The sequence below is a fragment of the Sporothrix brasiliensis genome, assembly GCF_000820605.1.
Source record: "Sporothrix brasiliensis 5110 chromosome Unknown Cont15, whole genome shotgun sequence".
NCBI lineage: Eukaryota > Fungi > Ascomycota > Sordariomycetes > Ophiostomatales > Ophiostomataceae > Sporothrix > Sporothrix brasiliensis.
In genome coordinates, this window is record NW_024467134.1 from 1,872,264 (window position 1) to 1,892,300 (window position 20,037).

The following is a 20,037-nucleotide window of genomic DNA, read 5'->3' on the forward strand; positions in this document are numbered from 1 at the left end:
GAAAGGTGTAATCTGTTAAGCGAGCGCGTACGTCTCGGTTGCCAGAATCCGGCCGTGGAAGACATCATCCCTTGCTGCATTGACTTGGCTCACTGTTCCTAGACCGTCGTCGAATGTGTCCAGACTCTGCAAACAGAGGCAACGATGCGAACAGAATGGGCAAAAACAAGCGAGAAATGGTCGAGCCCAGGAGCAAATAGAACGACACTACCGAATCTGCCGGATGGATATGTTCTCAGTCCACCATTCCTGGGACCCTAAATAGTCTGTGATACCCCGAAAAAGGGAGGATGGAACAGATCGACGACAGCAATGAGCAACAGCAACACTACCAATGCGTTGCGGCAACTCGAACTGGAAGATGAAGGCCCGCAGTGACGAAGACGCGACTGAGCAATGCGGAGAGAAACCAACCCCTCCCTGCGTTGCCCACGAAAGTTAGCAATGTTTCTGTTGTGATATGTTTCTGTTATATCGTCGACTCTTTACGGCGACTGGGTCCCGTAGTGTATCCTGTAGCTGCCATTCCGGGCCCCTTGCTTTCGGATCTGGAGCCGAGCTATATTTGCTTTTTCTTCTTCTTCGTGTTGTAGTTCACATGTGCTCTACTTCATGTCCACCATTGCTTATCCGTCACTTTTGCTCATCATTTCTGTTCCTTCTGCACGCTGGTTCTTTCTCCCTCTGCGTAATCCGCACCTACCTCGATAGGTCTCACTTCGGTGCCTTTTGCTCCTTCCCTTTTGCTTCGATTCTGGGAATTCAAGAACCAGGAAGGCGCGATCCCCACCAGTGTGGCCGTCCAAATGCCCTGTCGTTCCTTCCTACATGAGATCTTTGTTGACACCTGTTGGCATCTGCGAGCACACATTGATGTACATTGCCGTATCATAGGTAGGCACGACCAGGGACACCAAACACACCAGTCCCGCCTGCCCTTTGCACTTGCCAAATATTGATACTGGGCACGTAGGTTGCCCCCCGATTGTCTATCTCTGCGGCGTCCTATCCCCCCTATTCCTCCCATTCCTCCTATTCCTCAAATTGCTTCTTCACGACTCGCTGTCCTTCAATCCAACAGAAGCTGTTACGTGTCTCACACACCCACGCCCACTCTCTTTCGTCAGTGTGCAGGTCGCACTCTCGCTTCGTGACCTGCCGTTTCTCCAGTGCGAACACTCCATTAACAGTAGCAGCATGCGAGTCTGGTGTGGCAATCGAGTCCTTTGCACCCAGTAACTGCTGCTTGCGTTAACGGACTCAACTTGGACGACCGTTTACCTGTCGAGCTCCATCGCACCGTTTTCTGCTCGTACTTTCAGTGTCTGCTCCCGGCCCGATTCCCGACTCCCATCAACCGTTTTACACTCTCTCGTCTTAACCTGTACTCCCGTCTACTCCAACCTGGAGAGGTACTTTTTCCCGCGGCAAAGTCGTTTTGCAAGTGACTGATCGAAATGAATACAATATATCGAACCTGGTCCTTTTGGCTTCAGACTCTGCTGACCCTGGTCTTCAGAAACACGACCTCCCTGCACATATGACGGTGCGGCTCCGCGCTCTCATAGGATGTTTGAGAGCGGAGGAAAGAGGAGGGAAGGCGAAAGCGCGAGAATTCAAATCAACACGAGCAAAACAGGCTTCCCCAGTCGAGAGTCGAGATCGGTCTTCCGACACAGCACCCTGTGCATCAGAAACTAGAAAAGGCAAACATAAACGTACCCTACCGGCATTGTTTGCCATGCCTGTCTGTTTGTTGACTACAATCCCCGGAGTGCTTCGTTGGGCTGAAGCCACCTCCAGCTCGAGCTCGCCGAGCTACCGGTCGGATTCCCAGTGGAGAATAGGGTGCGGCTGGATGTGAGTTTCCTGCACATCAGGACGTGCATATTCGAGGCTGAAAGTGGTGGCCCAACTTGCAGGAATACCTACGGAAATATGGAGTACACGTCCTGGCTTTGGAACCAACCGGTGAGCAATTTGGTTTCGACACCAGAATAGACACCGTCTCCTGCACTAATCTTACCTCGAAGGCACTGGACCAGAACTGGCAAACACAGGAGCAGAAGACAAAGTAGAAAGCAACCACAGCGGGACTGTTGGCACATCGACAGGCTTTCTCTGCGCACCCGAGTTGCTTGATGGGCGTGAATTTTCGAGCTTCGCCGAAGAAGAGGATCATAGCCTTTTTACTTGCAGGGACACTGCTTGATGGACTGCCCATCGACTCCACACCCAACGATGGAAATGGAAACGGAAAAGGAGAAACGAGACAAAGGAAAAGGATAACAAGAGCTGAGGACAGACAGGTCCGGCGGCAAAAGAGTGTCTAGCTCCTTGAAAACAAAGCACCGCCTAGCATACTGGGAAATCACATTCCGCAAGCCTAAGCAAGGCAGCTCTATGAGAATGCCGGGTCTCCTTGCTCTAGGAAATGGTTTCTCACTCTCCAGAGGCTGCACAGTACGTCTGCCAGCACCAAACTAAACCTGTCCCCTAACATAAGAGCATGGGCCTCTGAAAGGTCTCTCTTTCGGGGACCGAAACATGCACCACACAGGCTATCTGAGAGGGCTTGTCGTGATATCGGCGATCACTCAAAAGGTCGTTCCTAGGATAACCGCCTGCCTACCTCGATGCTTTTTTCCCCTATTTGTTTCCTCGTCTATCGTCTCAACTCAACTGGTGGCGCCGTCGCAATCGTCCTTTGGAGGGCATTTTGAATTTCAGAGGAGACGACGGTGGGGAGACCCTGGGAAAGAACGAGCGACAAGGTATCCAGACTTGCGCTCTGTACGAGACGATGGCTTGAGCGCGTTGTCCGGACATTCTGCGTCTTGCATGCCCCAAAGAACACGGATCAGGGTTTGAACTGCGACCTGGATTTGCGAAATGCAGCGGGAAACGAGATAGACGGAAAATGGGAAAGGGATATGACTTCAAGAGGGAGGTATGGCAAGAAAAGTACTACTACACCACCCATCGAAGATGCATACCGCATGTCCCGGGTTGTTTCATTGCTTCATTGCTTCATACCGCGTTTCCTCCGATACGTGGCCCTTTTGCTTTCACCACTTCACGTCATTCTTCTGTCATCCCTGGCTCCCTCCCTCCCGTTCTACGAAGAGTAACACTGGTATGCTCTGGTAGAGGATAGTTGCTCTTCCTGGCATACCCCGACCGTGCAATCCTTCTTCGTCCCCCGGTGAAAACGGTGGACTTCTTATTTGTAAGATGCAGACGCTCTCCCTCGCATTTGCGTTGTTTTATTGTTGATCACCACGCCCCCCTGAATGGGAGATAGACATGAAAGCATGGAAGAAAGGACAACAGTGCCACATGCATCCGTCGGGCATACCTGCCGCCCCGTCTGCCTTGTCGACAAAAAGCAGGAAGGGGGTCCTTAGGGAGAGGGTGTGTCAATAATAAAATGCAATTAGCACAGCACGACGGGAGCGTTGCGCTAACCCCCCCAAAAGCTGTTGTCAGGATGGCGGTGGCAGTCGTGATGGTGGTTACGAGAACGGAAGGTCAGAAAGCAAGCGACCATGTCCTTGTCCCCCCACCGGACATTGAGGAAGAAAATCATTAAAAGCCAAATAAGAAAAATAGAGAGAAACGAGAGAAGAGAAGATTGCAGGCCGTCGTACGACAAAAGTCCAGTGCCAAATTTCGTGGATGGGGGCGTGGAAACAATACATCGGCGAAGCAGTACTGTATGCGACATCGAGAAAATAAAGGGGAATAGGAGAATGTAACCGAGAGGAGGAATGAAAAGACATAGGACGTGTGGTACCATGAAAACAGACTGGGAGAAGCAAGCATTCTCTCTGTACACTATTGAGCAGTTTAGAAGATCCAAAAGACCTGTCTTGCAGACTTTGAGTGCCCTGGATGCTGTCGGTGAGAGATGAAGAGACGAAAGAATGATAAAGGTTCGAAGATGCTCTTCGAGCTCAACAATCGACGTCCGTTTCACGGAGAAAGATGAACTCTATCACTTGCACCCGTTATGTAAAGTAAAACAAAACAAAACCAAAGATATCATGATCCCGCCTCGGTTATGTGTAGTATACAGAAAAGAAGGTTCCATGGTAAATAATAAGAATAATATTATTGTCCTGACTGTCAATTCCGCTCGGATGGTTGCTCACGGTTGACAGGCTGCGCACCAATCAGCCACCCCACGCCTGATGTCAATGTGCCCATGGCCGCGTCGCGCAACTGATCCCGTTTGCGCACGTGGGGACCGCTGGGCCCGTCGGCACCAGACATATCGTGGCCGTCACTGTTGGTGCCGCCGCCGTCGCCGCCACCAAGGCCGACAAGCTCACGTGTCTGTCGAAGGTTCGACAGCGCAGAAAAGTTGCGCGATGCTACACGCGCCGTAGCCCGCGACAGGTCGAAGAGAGACAGTGGCGCGTCGTCTGAGGTGGCGCCGGCAGTGGCGGCCGACGAGGCAGACTGCTGGCGTCGGGGTGGCCGGGCAAGGCCACCGCTGCCATGGCCAGGCCCAGTGGTTCGAGGACCAGAACGTGTGGATGCTTGTCCGCCGTAGGTCGATGTGGCGGCAGCAGAAGCTGCCGCCGCGACGCGCGAGGCCAGTGGTCGGTTGCTGCGGCCCGAGGCCGACGACGGCGACGAGCGCCCGCTTCCGTCGTCGGCGCCAAAGCCACCCGGCATGCCGCTGCTACGGCGGTTGTGTTGCAGTTGACGGCGGCGCTTGGCATCGGTATCGGCTGTGGCGGTTTCATGCTGCCACGACTGGTCCGCTGCGTCGTCCCAGGCAGTTTCCTGCTCGTCCTCCGCCTTGACCGCGGCCTCAAGCTCTTCCTCGCAGCGGCGGTAGGCGTTGAGGATCTCCTGGAGCGTGTCAGGCGGCGCGACACGCAAGGCGGTGGCCAAGCACTCGATGCGCTGCTCGAGGTGCCGAATTTGGAGATTGGCACTCGCTGTGCCGAGGTGTGTCGGACGCACCGTTCGCTCGGTGCGGCGGTATTTGCCAGCTTCCAAAGCCGCACGCCAGGACCACGTGTCGGCCGACGGCGCGCCGCCGTACGAAGAGGATGCGTTGACGCCTTGTGCCTTGGGCAGCTCGTCATCGTTTGCCAGCCGGCTCATGACGTAGGAGTAGGCCGTCTCAAAGTCGTCCTCGGTCAAGGCTGCATCAATGCACATGGCGGTGACGCGGCGCTCAGCCAAGGCACGCTGCAGGGGTGCCTGTTCGGGTGTGAGCGCGGGCTGGCCAGCCTTGTCGCGGACCGTCAGGCCAGCATCGACAATGTCGGTGGCAATCTTTAGCAGTGCCTGGATGTTGGTGTAGCTTCTGGGGTTCTGCTCCAGCACTTTTCCCAGAATCGAAAGAGGGTCCGAGTGGACGCGAAGCACAACCGGCGTAAAGGGCTCGCCCTGCTTGAGGACAAGGCGGTAATCACATAAACCGTGTGTGGCCGCCATCAGCGCCTCTGCACGCCGTGTTGCTGGCAGTGATTTCTCGACTGTCAGGGGGAAGGTATGGATACTACAAATCGGTTAATAGGCACAAAACGCCAATATGAAAAGGCGGTTCTTACTCACATTTCGTCGCATTTCTTGAGGCCACCCCGGGTCCGGTTTGGGTTGGAGGCATTGTCGTAGGCGTTCAGAGCAGCTGCCAGAACGGTGTCCTGGACGAGGTTGTTGGAAAGAGGATGGTCGGGCGAGTCCTCATAGAGTGACCGGGCAAGAGAATATCCTAAGAAATTAGCAGGCGCATTCGACTCATTTAATCCACACAAAGACCACCAGACCAAACATGTCGACGTACTCGTATTTGTGAGCAGTGCCTTGAGGAACTCTACTTCGATAAACTCCCGCTTCACTTGGCCAAACACGCCGCTGCCAGTCGATTGTGCATGGTCGTCTGTAGCGCCCCCGTCGTCGTCAGCGCCCCAGTCGCGCAGCCACAGGATCTCGTTGCGTGCCTTGATCCAGTACCGGTCGTCGTTGCGTGTGCCGTTGGTGGCGACCCAGTGGATGGCATTGGCGGCCTCGGTCTTTTGCTCGCGCTCGTTCTGCAGTACGGCCAGCTCGCCGGCCCGGCGGATGGTGCACGAGGCGCCCATTTTGTTGAGAAGCGACGCACTGAGAACAAGTGCGTGCAGCAGTTTGGTCGCCGTGCGCGACGGTTTGGTCAGGACGTTGGCTTCGCTGAGAAGGTCATTGCGGAGGTAGACGGCGTTTTTCGGTGTGAGGAGGGTGCCAACGTCGGTGTCGGTCGAGACGGGGGGGAGGAGAGACAGGTCGGTCGGTAGGGCGGGGAGCGGGTCCTGGTCCAGAAGGCCAATAATTTTGCCGACGATGGCGTGCGCGGCAGCCATGGCTTCCTCGGACGATTCGGGCAGGAGGTAGACGCATGCTAGTGCGGCGCGCGCGTACCGGTACTCCAAGTATTCTTGCTCGCGGTCGTCTAGCCACATGGTTCCGAAGCCGCCCAGGTCGGCATCGCTCGGCCCGTCCCACTGCTCAATGGCCCTGGCAGCCACGCGCCACGACTTGGCCGCGTGCGCCGTCAGCCACTGCAGCACCTCCTCCCAACCTGGACATAAGCTCGACTGAAGGCCGTTTGCCTCACTTGCGCTCTTGCCCTTGTCCTCGCCCCCGGTTTCTGCAGAAGACACCGCCCCGCTGCTGCTGCTCTCACGTCCACCTCGCCTTTTCGTCCATCGCCGGTCGCTGTACAGCCACGGACCGATCAAGCCACGCAGGTCGCGGCCCACAAAGTGTAGAGTGTCTTCGTGTGATCCCGTATTGGAAAGTAGCCGAGCCACAGCCAGGCGGTCGGGCAGGTGCTCAAAGTCGGCCAGTGTTTGCTGCAGAGGCGCGTCGGGGTAGTATTCGCAATTTCGCCGCAGGAGGGGCAGGAGGACGGAGATGGTCCAGGTGCGGAGGAAGTAGGAGCGGCTGAGGAAGGGTGCGAGCAGGGCCGGGAGCTCGGGCAGCGCACCAGAGCCATCGTCTACGGCGTACGCGCGTTGGATCAAGAAGATGGCCAGAGGATCTTCTGGTTCCTCCGCCTCCTCCGTTTCCCCTCTCGCCTCGGAGCTCGAGGCAAGTGACGATGCGGCGCCGGGCAGGGACAGCGGCTGGAGGCGGAGTTTGCGCACCTTCTTGGCGGCCTGCTCGTCGGACAACGACTGAACGCTCGACGTATCGATTTCTTCGAGGGGGAAGAAGCACGAGTAGTCGGCCGATTCGAGGCTCTGCAGCAAGGGCAGGTACGCCTCGGTCGTGAGGTGGGATGGGAGGTAAGTGAGTAGCAGGCGGAGGATCAGCTTCTTTCGCAGCGCATCGCCATGGCCAGCCGCCAGCGAGGCGAGGCTAGCGATGTCACCCGTGGCTGTGAATTGCGCCGCGAGGAGGACGACTTTCGGGGGCGACAGGGCGGCCGACATGTCGCCTGCGGCACGCCCGACGCGTTCGTTCCTGGTGTTTCTAGTGTTCCTGCGGTCGTCTCGTCAAGCTGCAGGGGTCAATCGCCGGTCTCGCCGTCGCAATCTGGATTTGTCGAGTCGAGTGTCGTGAGCGTTTGGCGTAGTTGACGTTGTTGACACTGACAATAGTTCACTACGTAATGATCGGTTCTTGGTTAACATGTGTTCCCTAGGAAGCTGCGACTAACGCAGGTGGCTGCCACTGTGGAGTCAAGCTGTGGTGTTCACCGGTCGCTCCTGTCCATTTGCAGACGACGTAATTCTGCTTGATGTGGCTGGTGCTGTGGCTAGTGAAATTTGGTGCGGGAAAATGCCATTGGCTCCATCCCCGGCCCCAGTGACAGAGCATCGCCAGACTACCGACCACTGCTTGTTCTTTCGGGCCAGCGCTCTGCACCACGACGAATCCGACGATAAAACGGCGACCCACGGACGACCGCTACCCAGCTGCTCTGTCGCGCACGCCCATTGATCTCATCCCTACCAAACACACACACGATGGCTTCCGGTTTCGGCTTGAACGGAGGTAGGTGCAAGAAACGAGCGGCTAGGGAACACTGAACCAACGAATGCCGCAAACGACGACGACAACGCGACGATGCGACGATGAACCCGATAAGGATGCTGACAGAGAATCCGTCTAGGCCCCGGCCGGTGCTTCCCCTTCTGGCAGGAGATGCTCGCATGCTACGTCGTCAACTCGTCGGGCGAGGACGAGGCCGGCAAGAAGAAGTGCGCTCCCCTCCTCGAGGACTACTATGAGTGCCTGCACCACAAGAAGGAGGTGAGTCAAGATGCCCATTGACTATTGCTGCTTTCCACTTCAATTCCTCTCAGTCAATCACCAGTCCCCGCTAACGCAACACAGGCTGCGCGCGTAAGAACGCTCCAGGCGGCGCTCCGCAAAGCCCAGGCCGCCACCCCACGAGACGCCGCACCGAACGCGGGCCAGATACGGAACCTGGGTCTGCTGGGCAAAGAGGATGACACACAAAAGCTGTTGAGCTCATCATAAACATACTACGAATACTGGGCATTTGGAACACGTAACGTCGATGAGGAAGCGGGAACGACAAACCCTGTACTGTACATTTGACCCTGAGGGGTTTCATGCAAAATTAAAAGGCACATTGAAACATACTGAAGACCGTTCCCGACGAAAATCTAGCTGCCGCAGTGCTAGCCATGTGATATTGGACGTTTGGCAGCTCGCAGTCGGCTCTCGACACTGTATACGATGCGATGACATACGTGAGGTAGAACCGGTTGCTGGGATGCCAGCCGTTTTGAGAAGGAGCGGCCGGCGGTTGCACCTTCCATAGCCGAAACCACAACACCCCCTTTCCCTCCGTGTTTACATACGGAGAGCGCGATTTTCTGCTCCGTTTTGCTTTGTTCTGGCCATGCTTCGACTACACGTATTCGTCCAACATCCACGCACAATGCCCTGCTTCCGTGGAATCGAGATATCCCTCGTCGCTGCGTCGGACAATAGTGTCTTTCCCGAGTTCCCACACCCCGACGGTTCTTCCGTCAGGTTCGGCGGGCTGCAGTCATCGAGATGCAGCAGTGCTGTGTTTCTCAGTCCTCGGCGCTGCAAACCGACAGACGGACATCTCTCCGACGAGGGCCAGGTACATGCGGATCCCAAGATATCTGTCTATATCCCTTCCGCTCCAGGTAAATGGGGACTCAGTTGTCGTTGCAAGACAAAAGCAACCATGGAGCTAGCTGACAGTGCGTGATGGCAGACACAAACTTTTACTTCCGCTATGTTGTCAACCGGGCTCCAGTTGGCCACAAGTATCTCTTCTTTCAGATCACCATCAGTGGCCGCCACGTGGTGTCGTGGGGCCTCGACCTTGCTGAGACGATGGTGGGTGCAGCACACCAGGCACTCTTTCAGCCCTCGACGTACTACCAGCACAACGATAACGGGGTCATTATGACAGAGTATGGCATCGAGTCGCGCTGCTTCCGCTTTGTGACGTGCGGCTCGGCGGCCGCTTCCATTGCAAATGACGGTGGACTCATTCAAGTGAAAGTGTTCCGGGCCCGGTCGAGACACAGGCGGGCACCACAGCCGGATGCGTACCGCGGCAACTATAAATACGGCGTCGCGTGCGTCCTTATGTCCTTGCCCCGAAACCATTTTCCTTCCGTTCCGTGCGTTGGTCCGACTAGTCTTTTTCTAACAGGACCAGACTCATCAGCAACGGCCTCCTCGAGAATCCGCAGATGGCAAACTTCTACGACTACCACTTGATCGATGCAGTCGACGCACCGTATGCCACCTTTCAATTCCACTACCGGTCGTGGGAGAATCTCAGGCTGCTTCAACTTGCACCGTCCGAGAAGCCACCCGAGCTTCTCTGCGCAAGCCCAGCAAAGACAACAGACGAGGAGCTCGACAGTGCTGGCTTTGACTTCTCAAACAATGCAAGAGGCTGGGCCGGAAACAGACTTGGTGCTTCGAGCGACCGAGACTACGTCTCCACGCCTGGTCCGAGTAATTTCGAGGTGGGAAAACCTGCCGGTCAACGAAAGGAACGCCCTCTTCCGGAACTACCGACCGCTAGCAATCATGCAACCGGTACAGGTACCTTGCAAGAACCGAAGACAAAAACTGAAGCCGAGGACGATCGAAAATCATTTGGTTCATCGAGCGAGGACACGCACCAGGCAGAAGAACACCGTACTCAACGAGTGAGAAAAGCTTCCGGGGCGCCCAAGGGCTCTGGCACGTCGGGCATACCCGTTGCGGACTCCCTCGAGGGGTCCGTTGAAAGCGAAGGCGGTCTCCTGGCTGACACAATGGATTTTGGCTCGGCGATCAAGTTGGAAACCATCTTTTTTGGCAAGGCTACGGAGAAGGACTCGCCCAATATTGTCCGAAAAACGGACCTCCGTGCCGACGAGTATGGCGGACCCGCGTTTGAAATGACTAAGGAAGACAAGGACCACAAGGAAAACAAGGCTCTCCAAGAGATCACTGTGCCTGCTTTGGAGCGCCTGGCTTTCTCGCCCTTGAAGCCCCTGCCAAAGACCATATTCGTGGCTCCGTTCACAGACAGTCTCCGCAAGCGCGAGATGGCACCGCTTCCAGAATCGCCGACACGCCACCGTAGCCGCCGAGTCTCACACGACCCCTCTCTGATAAGCCCTAGAGGCTCGGGTTCAAAGCAGAAGCGGGTGCATGGAGGAAGCCTTGACTCGAGATGTCAGCCACTTTTTGATGAGGAAAGCTTGGGGGCCAGATGATCACGTTTTAGTAAATTTGGAATGATATTGAACAACCAGATAATATCGAATTGCAACGACAAAGTCTTCCTCGAATAGGTGACGGTTTTGTTTGGTGTAATGCTTTTTGGGGGCTAACAACTGTCCACGAGATGAGTTGTCGGCGCTGATTGTTAGTGGCTGATGCCTCAGCAAAAACAGACCTGGAGTTTAAAGCTCCTACATTATGAGCTAGAGAGCGGTATCGCGCCCGCTTTGACTTGACAATGGTCTTTCTTCAATCCGACCACGCTCACCTCCATGTACACCGTCCAATCCAATGGCCAGTCATGGGCGAAACCAAAGAGAGCCATGAAGAGCGAACGGCCCACGAGCCACGCGAAGCGGTAGGTGGACACTCGTATCCCTCCTGCAGCCAACTCGTAGCCCTCAGTTCTAACACAAACCAAAATCTAGACACTGCATTCCGTCGTCTTGGTCAAGATTACACCCGTCGGCAGCCTTGTCCGCTTGCTGCGTCTTCAAATCCCAGAAGGATCACCAGACATCCCCGTACGTTTTCCTATTTTATTGCGTTTTAGCACGACTCCACTACCGCCCTGCTAACTGATTCAAAAAAAGTTCCTTCCTGGCCAATGGGTCGATTTGTTCTGTCCTGGCATCGCGAAAGCTGGTGGCTTCACAATCACATCGTCGCCGTCCAAGGCAGGACCAGGAGCCAGCACACCCGACCGGTACATTGAACTGGCCATCAAGAAGTCGCCGGAGAACCCTGTGGCCGCATGGCTGTGGCAGGATTCGGCGACGATCCTCGGCCAGAGGCTGCAGATTCGCGTCGGCGGCAGCTTCGTTTTCCCACCGCCCGGCGCCCCTTCCTCGTTTGCCACGGACCGGTCTGCGCGTGTCGTTTTTGTGGCTGGTGGTGTAGGCATCAACCCATTGATTAGCATGGCGAGTCACCTGGGCGAACTCAACGGCGCGAATCCGTCCCAAGGAGGGACGGGTGGGCCAGACGTAGTATTTCTCTACTCTGTCCAAGTAGACCCAGAGGTGGTTCCCAAGGGAAACAAAGATGGCGACAACGAAGCAGATCGCATTCCCTTTCTCCAACGGTTGGCCTCACTCTTCAGCCGAGAGGCAATCCGAGGCGAACTGAGGGTATTTTTGACGGACAATCGTGCCAGCAACAAGGTTGACGCAGATTCGGCCAACGACGTGCTGTCATGCAACGAAGAAAAAGTACCTTGTCTCCGGCGACGTATCACGACGGCCGACCTAGACAAGGCGATATTGGGGAAGAGCGATCGTGCCAGTAGCCATGGCCTTGACAATATCTATGTCTATATCTGTGGTGTGCCCACAATGACAGATGTCTTCGTGAAGTACTTGACGGGGGAGGACGGTCCCGGCCTATCGCCGCGCCAGGTTTTATGTGAGAAGTGGTGGTGACACGTTACCGACCGACAGCATGTCATAGGAGTGGAAAGGCAAAAAGGCACGAGACATAAAAGACGAGAAAGACAATCTCGTCCAGTAACGGTATATTACTTTCAATAACTCAGTTTTGGATCCGTGTCCACTCCAGTCGCCCTTTCGACCAAATTTCACCCTGGAAAACGATAGAACCGCCTGTGCCGGGTCAAGCCAAACCCCATCATTTCTTCATCCAATCATGCACCAGAAGCGGTGCTTAGAGGAAACCAGAAAATAGAACCGTCCCCTCGAACTCCAGAAGCTAATAAAACAAAACGGAGCAAAGCCAAGACACAAGAAGCAAGCCAAATACAAGAACTGAACCAAGATGGAATAAAACAGCCAGCCCCAGCAAACGATAAGAAAGGGCGCCCCAGAAGATATGCATGGGATAATCACATAAGTACGAAGTGCAAAAGGTTGCAAAAGAAAGCAAAGCCTGGGGAAAGAAAGGGGGTTATGAAAACAGGGTGGCCCGAATCCTTCCTGATAGTATGTACGTAAATATTAATGCAGGCCAGCGCTGACCATCAGTTCTTGGCTGTCGGCGTTTGAAAAGCTGAACTTGTCCATCGGAAAGTCTTCGTCGGGGGTGCGGATGCCAATCCCGCTGTCATCATGGTTTCCGTTTGCCATGTTCATAGACTCTTGGTTGGTTGTTGAGCTGTGGCTAGGGGCTGATGGGAAGGGAGCACGGTCAGGCTGTGATTGCGGGATATGCGGAGAGTTTGCGTCGTCCGTGGCACCGCTATACCGAGCGCCAGACCGGCTTGCATCCCGACCGGCAGAAGTGTTTTTCTGGGACACACCACTGCCCTGGACATTGCCCAGCAGATCTTGGTGTGAAGAGGTCTGCCGCAGGAAGCCGCCCTGTTCCGCCAGGAAGGCAACCATCTCGTCAATCCAGCACTTGGTGACCCACCAGGATCCAAAGCTCTTGCCCTGCTGGATAGTCAAGTCGCGCATCACCGCAGTGCCGATGCGCTGCACGCACCACACAATGTCTCTGTGAGATGCGTACGGGAAGCGGCCGGGAAGTGACTGCAGAAGGCTGACCCAGCGGTCAAGGACATTGGACGCGCCGCCATCAACGGTGTTCTCATTATCTAACCGGCGACCGCTGCGTGCGGCGTACTCGCCGTACAGAGTAGCCGACTCCAGTTCCCAAGGAACCTCGACAGGGTCGAGAAGATCACGCAACTGTGAGATGAGCAGGTTTACAACGTCGTCCATGCCACGTGCGGGGACAGACTCGGCAACCTTACGCACGCGAACAAGAGTAATCCAATCCAGGTACATTTGATCGCGATTGGCGGGGTTGGAGAGCATATTGGCGGCAGCATGTGCTGTAAGGTTGACACGAAGGGCGCGGTCCAGCAAGCCAGCGAAGATCGTGGCGGGAGCTTCCTTGGCCCGGACAACATGTGACGGCTGACCCTGGAAGGACTCGCGTATGTGAGACACGAGCCGTTCTGAGATGTTCCTCAGCGTGTCCAAGACGGGCTTAGGCACGACCTGAAGCGTCAGGCCGGAGATGATGCGCATCATGCGCTGATACAATGCAAAATCGCTCTCTTCGATCCACGGGGCCACCGCCGGGTTGGCAAACAGCTTTTGAACGGGCATGGTAAGTGTGCCATGGAACGAGGTGAAGAGGTGGAAGAACGTCTTCTCTTTGCAGTATCGAATGCACTCGACCAAGGATGTGCAGTGTGAGCGATAGAGGGCGGCGAGAGACTTGGCCGCATCGGGATCTGTTCCACTCGGGAGGAAAGGTTCGATGCGAGGCAAGACAAGGGGGTCGGATTGCGAGAACGGTTCCGTGTCGGTACTAGACGCCAAGAAGAGGTTCTGGATGGTCTTGCTTGTGGCAGTAGCGTTCAGCTGGTCGATGCCCATCGCGTCGGGCTGGTTGTAAAGGCACTGCACATATTCGCCCGAGCCGGATGACTGAGCCTCTTGATGCTGCTTCAGCTGCTGGTGAAGGCGTTGTTGATGGAACGGTTGTTGCTGCTGGCGCGATTGTTTTTGTTGTTGGTCAGTTGACGCAGTGTGTGCCGGGTTTGATGCACCGGCAGGGGTAAACACAGCCTTGGGTGGCAGTCCAGTTCCTGTCGCGTTTTTACTGTTGCTGTTCGCCGTGTTAGCAAGCACGTCACGCATAGTCCGCCGCGTCCTAACTTAGAAACACCGTACCTCTCATTGGAAAAGCTGTGTGAGAAACTGACGCTGTCCAACAAAGGGACCTGCAGCCTTGGGGAGTCTGGAACATCAGGGCCGTCTTCGGCCAGAGTAAAGTTGACGTAGTGGTACTTCGACTCGCCGCGAACGCCCAACCGACGGGTCCTCAGGCCGGGAAAGAGGACGCGCACCAACTTGCCGAAGCTGGCAGGGTTCAGCACCGTGATGCGCTCATTAGCACACCGCGATGCGTAGTTGGCGTAAACGCGGCCACGTGGGACGGAGCCCTTGCCTTTGGAGCACACCTGGTTGATCCTGCGCAAATTAGAACTCGTTCCGTCATGAAACAACGAAACGCAGCTCCTTGAACGAAAAGGGCCGGCCGTGACTTACCAAAGCATCGCAAACACCTGACGAGTGCGCTCCGAGTTGGGCCCACGCTCGTTACCGTGCAGCTCTTCAGCAACATCCTGAAGGCTACGCGCCTTGTTGGCATTGAACAACTGGCGCATCTCCAACTCGTTGTTCGCACTAGAACGAGAGGGCTTGGGAGCGTTCGCGGCCATGCCCGCTGCCAAAGACGAATCGCCATCCTCATTGCCATCACGGGTCAGTTCCATCTGGCTGTCGAGGTCACCAAAGCTGGCGTCCGCGCCAAAACTGGTGTCTCCGTGCAGGGAGTGTTGATGACCAAGGCCGTTGGCGTGGTGGTGGAAGGACTGCGCGGGGCCAACCGACGTGGCCATAGAAGCGTCGAGGCCGGAGAAGTCGCCGTTGGCCTCGAGTTGCGACGCGGCTTGCAGGATGATATCCTCAGGCGTAAGAGGGTGGACGCCGGCGAGGCCAGCCTTCATCATCTGGCCGGCACCGGCATGCGGATGGTGAGCATGAGCGTTGTTGTGCTGGCTGTGATCGTGGCCATCGTCCAGCCATGGCGTCGCAGAGTACAGTTCGGGGAAGCTGTGTTCGAGATTGGGCTGCGTGCTGCCGCTGTGCATGGAGCTGGTCGAAGCCCGCGACTGCGAGCGACGCCGCGCATCTACTAGTTCAGTGGCCATCGTGGTGGTCATGTGTGGGGATACTAAGTGACGGGGAGAGGAAGCTGCCGTAGGAGTCGTTAGAGGGAATACGAAGGCGACGATGTCGAGAATCGCTGCATAAAGGCGAGGGGGATGGCGATGGACGGGGGGGACGGGGTTGGGACGAGACGAGGGGCCAAAAAAAAACCACGAATCGAACTCGAGGAGGAGAAGAAAAGGACAAAAGAACAGGAGTGCTGTGACGAGCCTTACCTTATGTGGCTTGCTGCGACGAGGGAGTTTGTTGATGTTTTCGATAATGTTTTGTCTCGCCCCGCAGTTATCAAAACAAAATGAGGAATACAGACTCCAAGCCGGTCAAAACAACAAAAAAGAAGCGGCAAATAACAAGAAAACAGAAGAAAACAGCTCGCAGCCGCGCCTCGGTGCCGGCATCCAAATTATCCAACGGGAAGTAAAACGAATGAACGACGCAAAAGCAACACACAGGGAGTGATTGCAGACGATAGCGATGCGTGTTGAGGCGGCTGGCGGGTGGTGGTCGTTGAAAAAGTGCCACGATACGCAGGGCTGTTGAGGCGGTTGGGAGGAAAAAGAAGGGATTGTTTGGTCGATTTGTTTTGATTTGGGTGGGCTAACAAAATATCCGGTCCTGTCTCCAAGGGGAACCAAAACATTGCGGGCGCATTGCTCCTGCCAGCCACAACACACTGCCAAATTTCGACAACAAACCAGGTGACTCCACAATCCGAGGAGCCGAGTCACGGGGTCTCCGTGCTGTGATTGGCTAAAGCGTTTGTTGACGTCCCGCCATTGCCTATTTCGTACTAGAGTAGCCAGGTGAATACCTTCCTTATGTAATATTTCCGGTCTCAAGTCTCGTATGGATACCTTCCCAAATTAAGCATAGTCCGAAGACTATGGAGCCTTACATACAAGGCAACAATAACCAGCCCGTTGTGGCGCAATACAGCCGTGCGTATCGTCAATCATGCACTGTATCGCACTGTCACCGCCCTGTACGCCGTAATTATTCGTACATCGCTATCCGATCGACCATCCGTCGCTGCTGAAACAAGTCAAGCACATGCCGCCTAGCACACAGTGCTAAAATACGTCACCACCTGCCTTCTGCCGACATCCTGCGCCCGTTTTTGTATGCCCCCTGCTAAACCCATCTTCGCATTGCTATCAAGCAAGCTACAGTGCGCTAGTCAACTTGTTAGCGGACGAGCTGAGTAGCCAAAGCAAGCAATGATAGCGCCTGGAAAGGCCCAGAGGACCCGGAACGAGCCCACTTTATGTGCCTCTCGGTTGCTCCTGCTCCCCTCTGACGACTTCTCGACCCGTCTCAGCTTGCTACAGCTCGCCCTTCGATCCTTCCTGGAACTGCTTGGCCAGGCCTCTTGCCGGCGCCACAAAGCACACCCACTTATCTTGAGCTGCCCACTTCCTGCTTCTCTTGCTGCCCTCCTTCAGCCGAGTCAAATTTTCTTGTTTCCTTCCCCGGACCGATCGTACTTTCCATCGTCATCCTTTCAAACCTCATCCATCTCCTTTCCATCGCCAACCCCGAAAGTGCAGCCTCAACGCCTCGCAGGTTCGTGATGACCCCCCTTTCCCACAAGCTGTCTCTGGCCGCTGCGATACGGAGTAGACAGGGGCACAAGACCCCTGCTATCTGAGACCCTCCGAGGATGCCCCAAACTAAGGTGTCCTCTTTTTTTGCGAGCCCTTTCTGGGGCTTTATCTGACGAATCGCCTCGTTTCTGACTTTGCTCTTTTTTTGCTCCCTCCCACAGATCCTTTTGTTTAATCGAAATCGCATCTTTTTGCTTCCCGCAAACATCCACACCGATAACGTCACTACTCAACCGCTTCCAAACCATCCGCCAAAATGTCGTCTCCCCAAGACCGTGTCCAGGGCTACCTGAAGCAGCTTGACTCTGAGGTCAGTTCTCATTTCTCCATTTCTCCATCTTCTTCGTTCTCATTCTTGCTTCCGAGCGGAAACACTTGAGCTGGCTACACCTCACCCCGTTGCCTGGTTGTGTTGTTTCGTATTTGATCTCCCTGGGGGTCGCACTCGGTGCTTCCTTTGTTCTTTCTGCAAGCTCTTATTGGGTCGCGAGAGTACTATTGCCAATGACGCAACTTTCTGGCGGCATACAGCCCGTTTCTTGGATTTGTGACATTTGTGACAAAGCCTCGATGCTAACCTCTCCATGTCGGCCTCCAGCTGTCCAAGTACCCTGTGCTCAACAACCTCGAGAAGAACACCGCCGTCCCCAAGTCGTACGCCGCTCTGGGTCTCGGCGCTCTGTATCTGTTCTTCATCATCTTCAACCTCGGCGGTCAGCTCCTGACGAACTTCGCTGGCTTCGTCATCCCCGGCTACTTCTCTCTTCAGGCGCTGTTCACATCGTCCAAGAACGACGACACGCAATGGCTGACCTACTGGGTCGTTTTTGCCTTTTTCACGTGAGCATTTGCTGCCTTTCTTCACTCCCTGGCCCAGTCGGGACGGAGGTAGTTCCAGAATATAAGCGGGGTCTGCAATGCTAACGAACACTTGCAACAGTGTCGCGGAGAGCTTCGTTAACGTGGTTTATTGGTTCCCCTTCTACTACACGTTCAAGTTTATCTTCCTGCTGTGGCTGTCTCTGCCCTACTTCAAGTAAGCTTTTCCGTAATTTTCCCCTCGTGCTCGTGCACCATTTCTTGTTTTTCCTCAATTGTACTGCTGCTGCTGGCCTGCCCAGCTGCTGCATCTCTGCGTTGCTCGGCAAGCGATGCGGCGTTTATGGGCACTTTTAGGCACTTTTGCCAGTGCTTTGTCAGTTTGAGTCTGCCAGGAATCTCGAGCTAATATTTTGTGTCTCACTCCCTTTCCTCTAGCGGTGCTGAGGTCGTTTTCCGCTCGTTCCTCGTTCCCACTCTCGGCCGCTACTTCACCCAGTCGGGCTCCGCTGGCCTGCGTGCCAAGGCGGATACTGCTGCCAAGACCGAGTAAACACAGCAGCTCGACCTCGTACAGGCAGCGCAATTGCGTGCTCTCCTCTCGAGCCAGTGCACGGCCTGTTTGGGACACCCACGCCTAAACAGCCTCTACCTCCCTCTCATGGGCACTCTTGTCCTTTCCTGCGAATTCAGCTCCTATCGTCTCAGCCAACAGCTGCCGCTACGATACCCTTCTGATACCATGAAGGAAAGGAAAGGAGGAAGCTCCAGCCAAAGGCGGCACTCCCAATCCACCACATCATTCGACACGTTCGAAGACCGAGAGGAACGCCGGTCTGTGATGTCACGCTATTTACATTTTTGACACCTGGCAATTGGAAAGCAACCACCTGGCCTTTGCTTCCCTCTCGAATCTATTGACTTGAATGGTTTATACTTTTATGTTTCCTTCCTCTTGACGCGCTGGGCATGAGTAATGACAAGCCGAACCGGCGGCCAGGATGGGGGTTCACCACATAGACAGTTCGTTTTTCTTTTCCTGTTTTCTTTCATATTTGCTTTTTTTCTCTTCCATGTTTTGCTCGTCTCGCTTCTTATCTTTCATGTCTTTCCTTTCACGGTACTTTTTGACGATGGATGGGGAGGCACACTGGGATTTTGTATGCCCATGACCTGGTTTCATACTGGAAACATCCCTCTTGGATGGGTATTATGTTCTGGTTCTATTCTTCTTGATTTTCTTTCTTGGGTCATATGCATGTGTTTGTGTGTCTTGTTTATGTCCTTGTACTGGTAGGCTCTTGGAATATGAACAACTATATATCACCGGCCAGCTTCATTTCGGGCACATTCCACGTAGCTGGGCGGCTCAGGAGCAAATAAGGACGAGCGGTGCTTTGCCCATGTGCTGTTCTTATTCTTCATTTGTGATGCTTTCTTTATTTTTATATTTCATTTTCAGATCCTTTTCAGTTTGATAAATATTAAATCATTGGATTTTAGTAACCCAATCTTAAAACATTCGTCGCAGGCCCGCCAAGCATGTATATTTATTGTTTCTGACAGGAAACAAGTAATAAGCAAAGCCAACCTCGGGCATTCCGTGAAAGAGCCCAGCTGCGTGCATATTCGTAGCCTCGCATGTGGTGTTGTTATGTTGTATGTGCCGTGTTTGTGCTGTTGGGTGATGGCATAAATCAACTGTGGCTTGCATTCACTAGAACAACACATTTTGTGGCTGCAATGGTGCTGTGCCAGTAGGGGTCTTCCGCTAGCCAGCAAATGAGGCGCGGATGGTGACAGGGTGCTGTTTAGGTGCCTGGGCCGTTACGCCCTACAGCCTGCTCCGTAGTTCCTTGTAGGCCTAAACGTGCCCTGCCAGTGTCTGAGGCTCTGGACCCAAGAGGCCAGGATCCGCGTCTGAAACTCCAAATGTCAGCCTTCAACGACTCCTTTTTTCGATTCCCTCCCTCTCACTCGTGTTGGTCCCCGAGTCCCACGTTTGCGGCGCAGACGTCCGGGATGTTTCCAATCCGTCCATTTGTCTCTGGAATACACAACGCAAGTGTCGTCGATAATGTCTTGATTCTGTGAATACCAAAGGCCTGAGCAACGAAACGGGACGCCGCTCGACTCGTTCTCCACAAACGAAGCAAACAGCAACAGAACAC

General features: G+C 54.8%; 6 protein-coding genes across 6 annotated transcripts; 4 read left to right on the top strand and 2 right to left on the bottom strand.

Moving 5' to 3' along the window:
• Positions 1-4,128: 4,128 nt before the first annotated feature.
• SPBR_05557 (protein transport protein) lies at positions 4,129-7,433 on the bottom strand (the record flags this gene model as incomplete). The annotated part of the gene is made up of 3 exons (XM_040763820.1): positions 4,129-5,521; positions 5,578-5,734; positions 5,807-7,433. The coding sequence occupies 3 exons, from the start codon at positions 7,431-7,433 to the stop codon at positions 4,129-4,131; spliced, it is 3,177 nt and encodes a 1,058-aa protein (XP_040622287.1).
• Positions 7,434-7,970: 537 nt separating this feature from the next.
• On the top strand, positions 7,971-8,487 carry SPBR_06238 (NADH dehydrogenase (ubiquinone) Fe-S protein 5; the record flags this gene model as incomplete). Its single annotated transcript, XM_040764500.1, has 3 exons — positions 7,971-7,998; positions 8,117-8,256; positions 8,365-8,487. 3 exons carry the CDS (start codon positions 7,971-7,973, stop codon positions 8,485-8,487), a joined length of 291 nt encoding a protein of 96 aa, XP_040622288.1.
• A 427-nt stretch (positions 8,488-8,914) lies between these two features.
• On the top strand, positions 8,915-10,733 carry SPBR_05770 (uncharacterized protein; the record flags this gene model as incomplete). The annotated part of the gene is made up of 3 exons (XM_040764033.1): positions 8,915-9,152; positions 9,224-9,593; positions 9,677-10,733. 3 exons carry the CDS (start codon positions 8,915-8,917, stop codon positions 10,731-10,733), a joined length of 1,665 nt encoding a protein of 554 aa, XP_040622289.1.
• A 308-nt stretch (positions 10,734-11,041) lies between these two features.
• Positions 11,042-12,161, top strand: SPBR_06027 (oxidoreductase-like protein; the record flags this gene model as incomplete). The annotated part of the gene is made up of 3 exons (XM_040764289.1): positions 11,042-11,098; positions 11,169-11,264; positions 11,334-12,161. 3 exons carry the CDS (start codon positions 11,042-11,044, stop codon positions 12,159-12,161), a joined length of 981 nt encoding a protein of 326 aa, XP_040622290.1.
• A 531-nt stretch (positions 12,162-12,692) lies between these two features.
• Positions 12,693-15,424, bottom strand: SPBR_05608 (regulatory factor X, other; the record flags this gene model as incomplete). Its single annotated transcript, XM_040763871.1, has 3 exons — positions 12,693-14,159; positions 14,414-14,681; positions 14,760-15,424. The coding sequence occupies 3 exons, from the start codon at positions 15,422-15,424 to the stop codon at positions 12,693-12,695; spliced, it is 2,400 nt and encodes a 799-aa protein (XP_040622291.1).
• A 1,879-nt stretch (positions 15,425-17,303) lies between these two features.
• On the top strand, positions 17,304-18,419 carry SPBR_06029 (protein yop-1; the record flags this gene model as incomplete). Its single annotated transcript, XM_040764291.1, has 4 exons — positions 17,304-17,357; positions 17,646-17,887; positions 17,988-18,083; positions 18,305-18,419. The coding sequence occupies 4 exons, from the start codon at positions 17,304-17,306 to the stop codon at positions 18,417-18,419; spliced, it is 507 nt and encodes a 168-aa protein (XP_040622292.1).
• Positions 18,420-20,037: the final 1,618 nt, after the last annotated feature.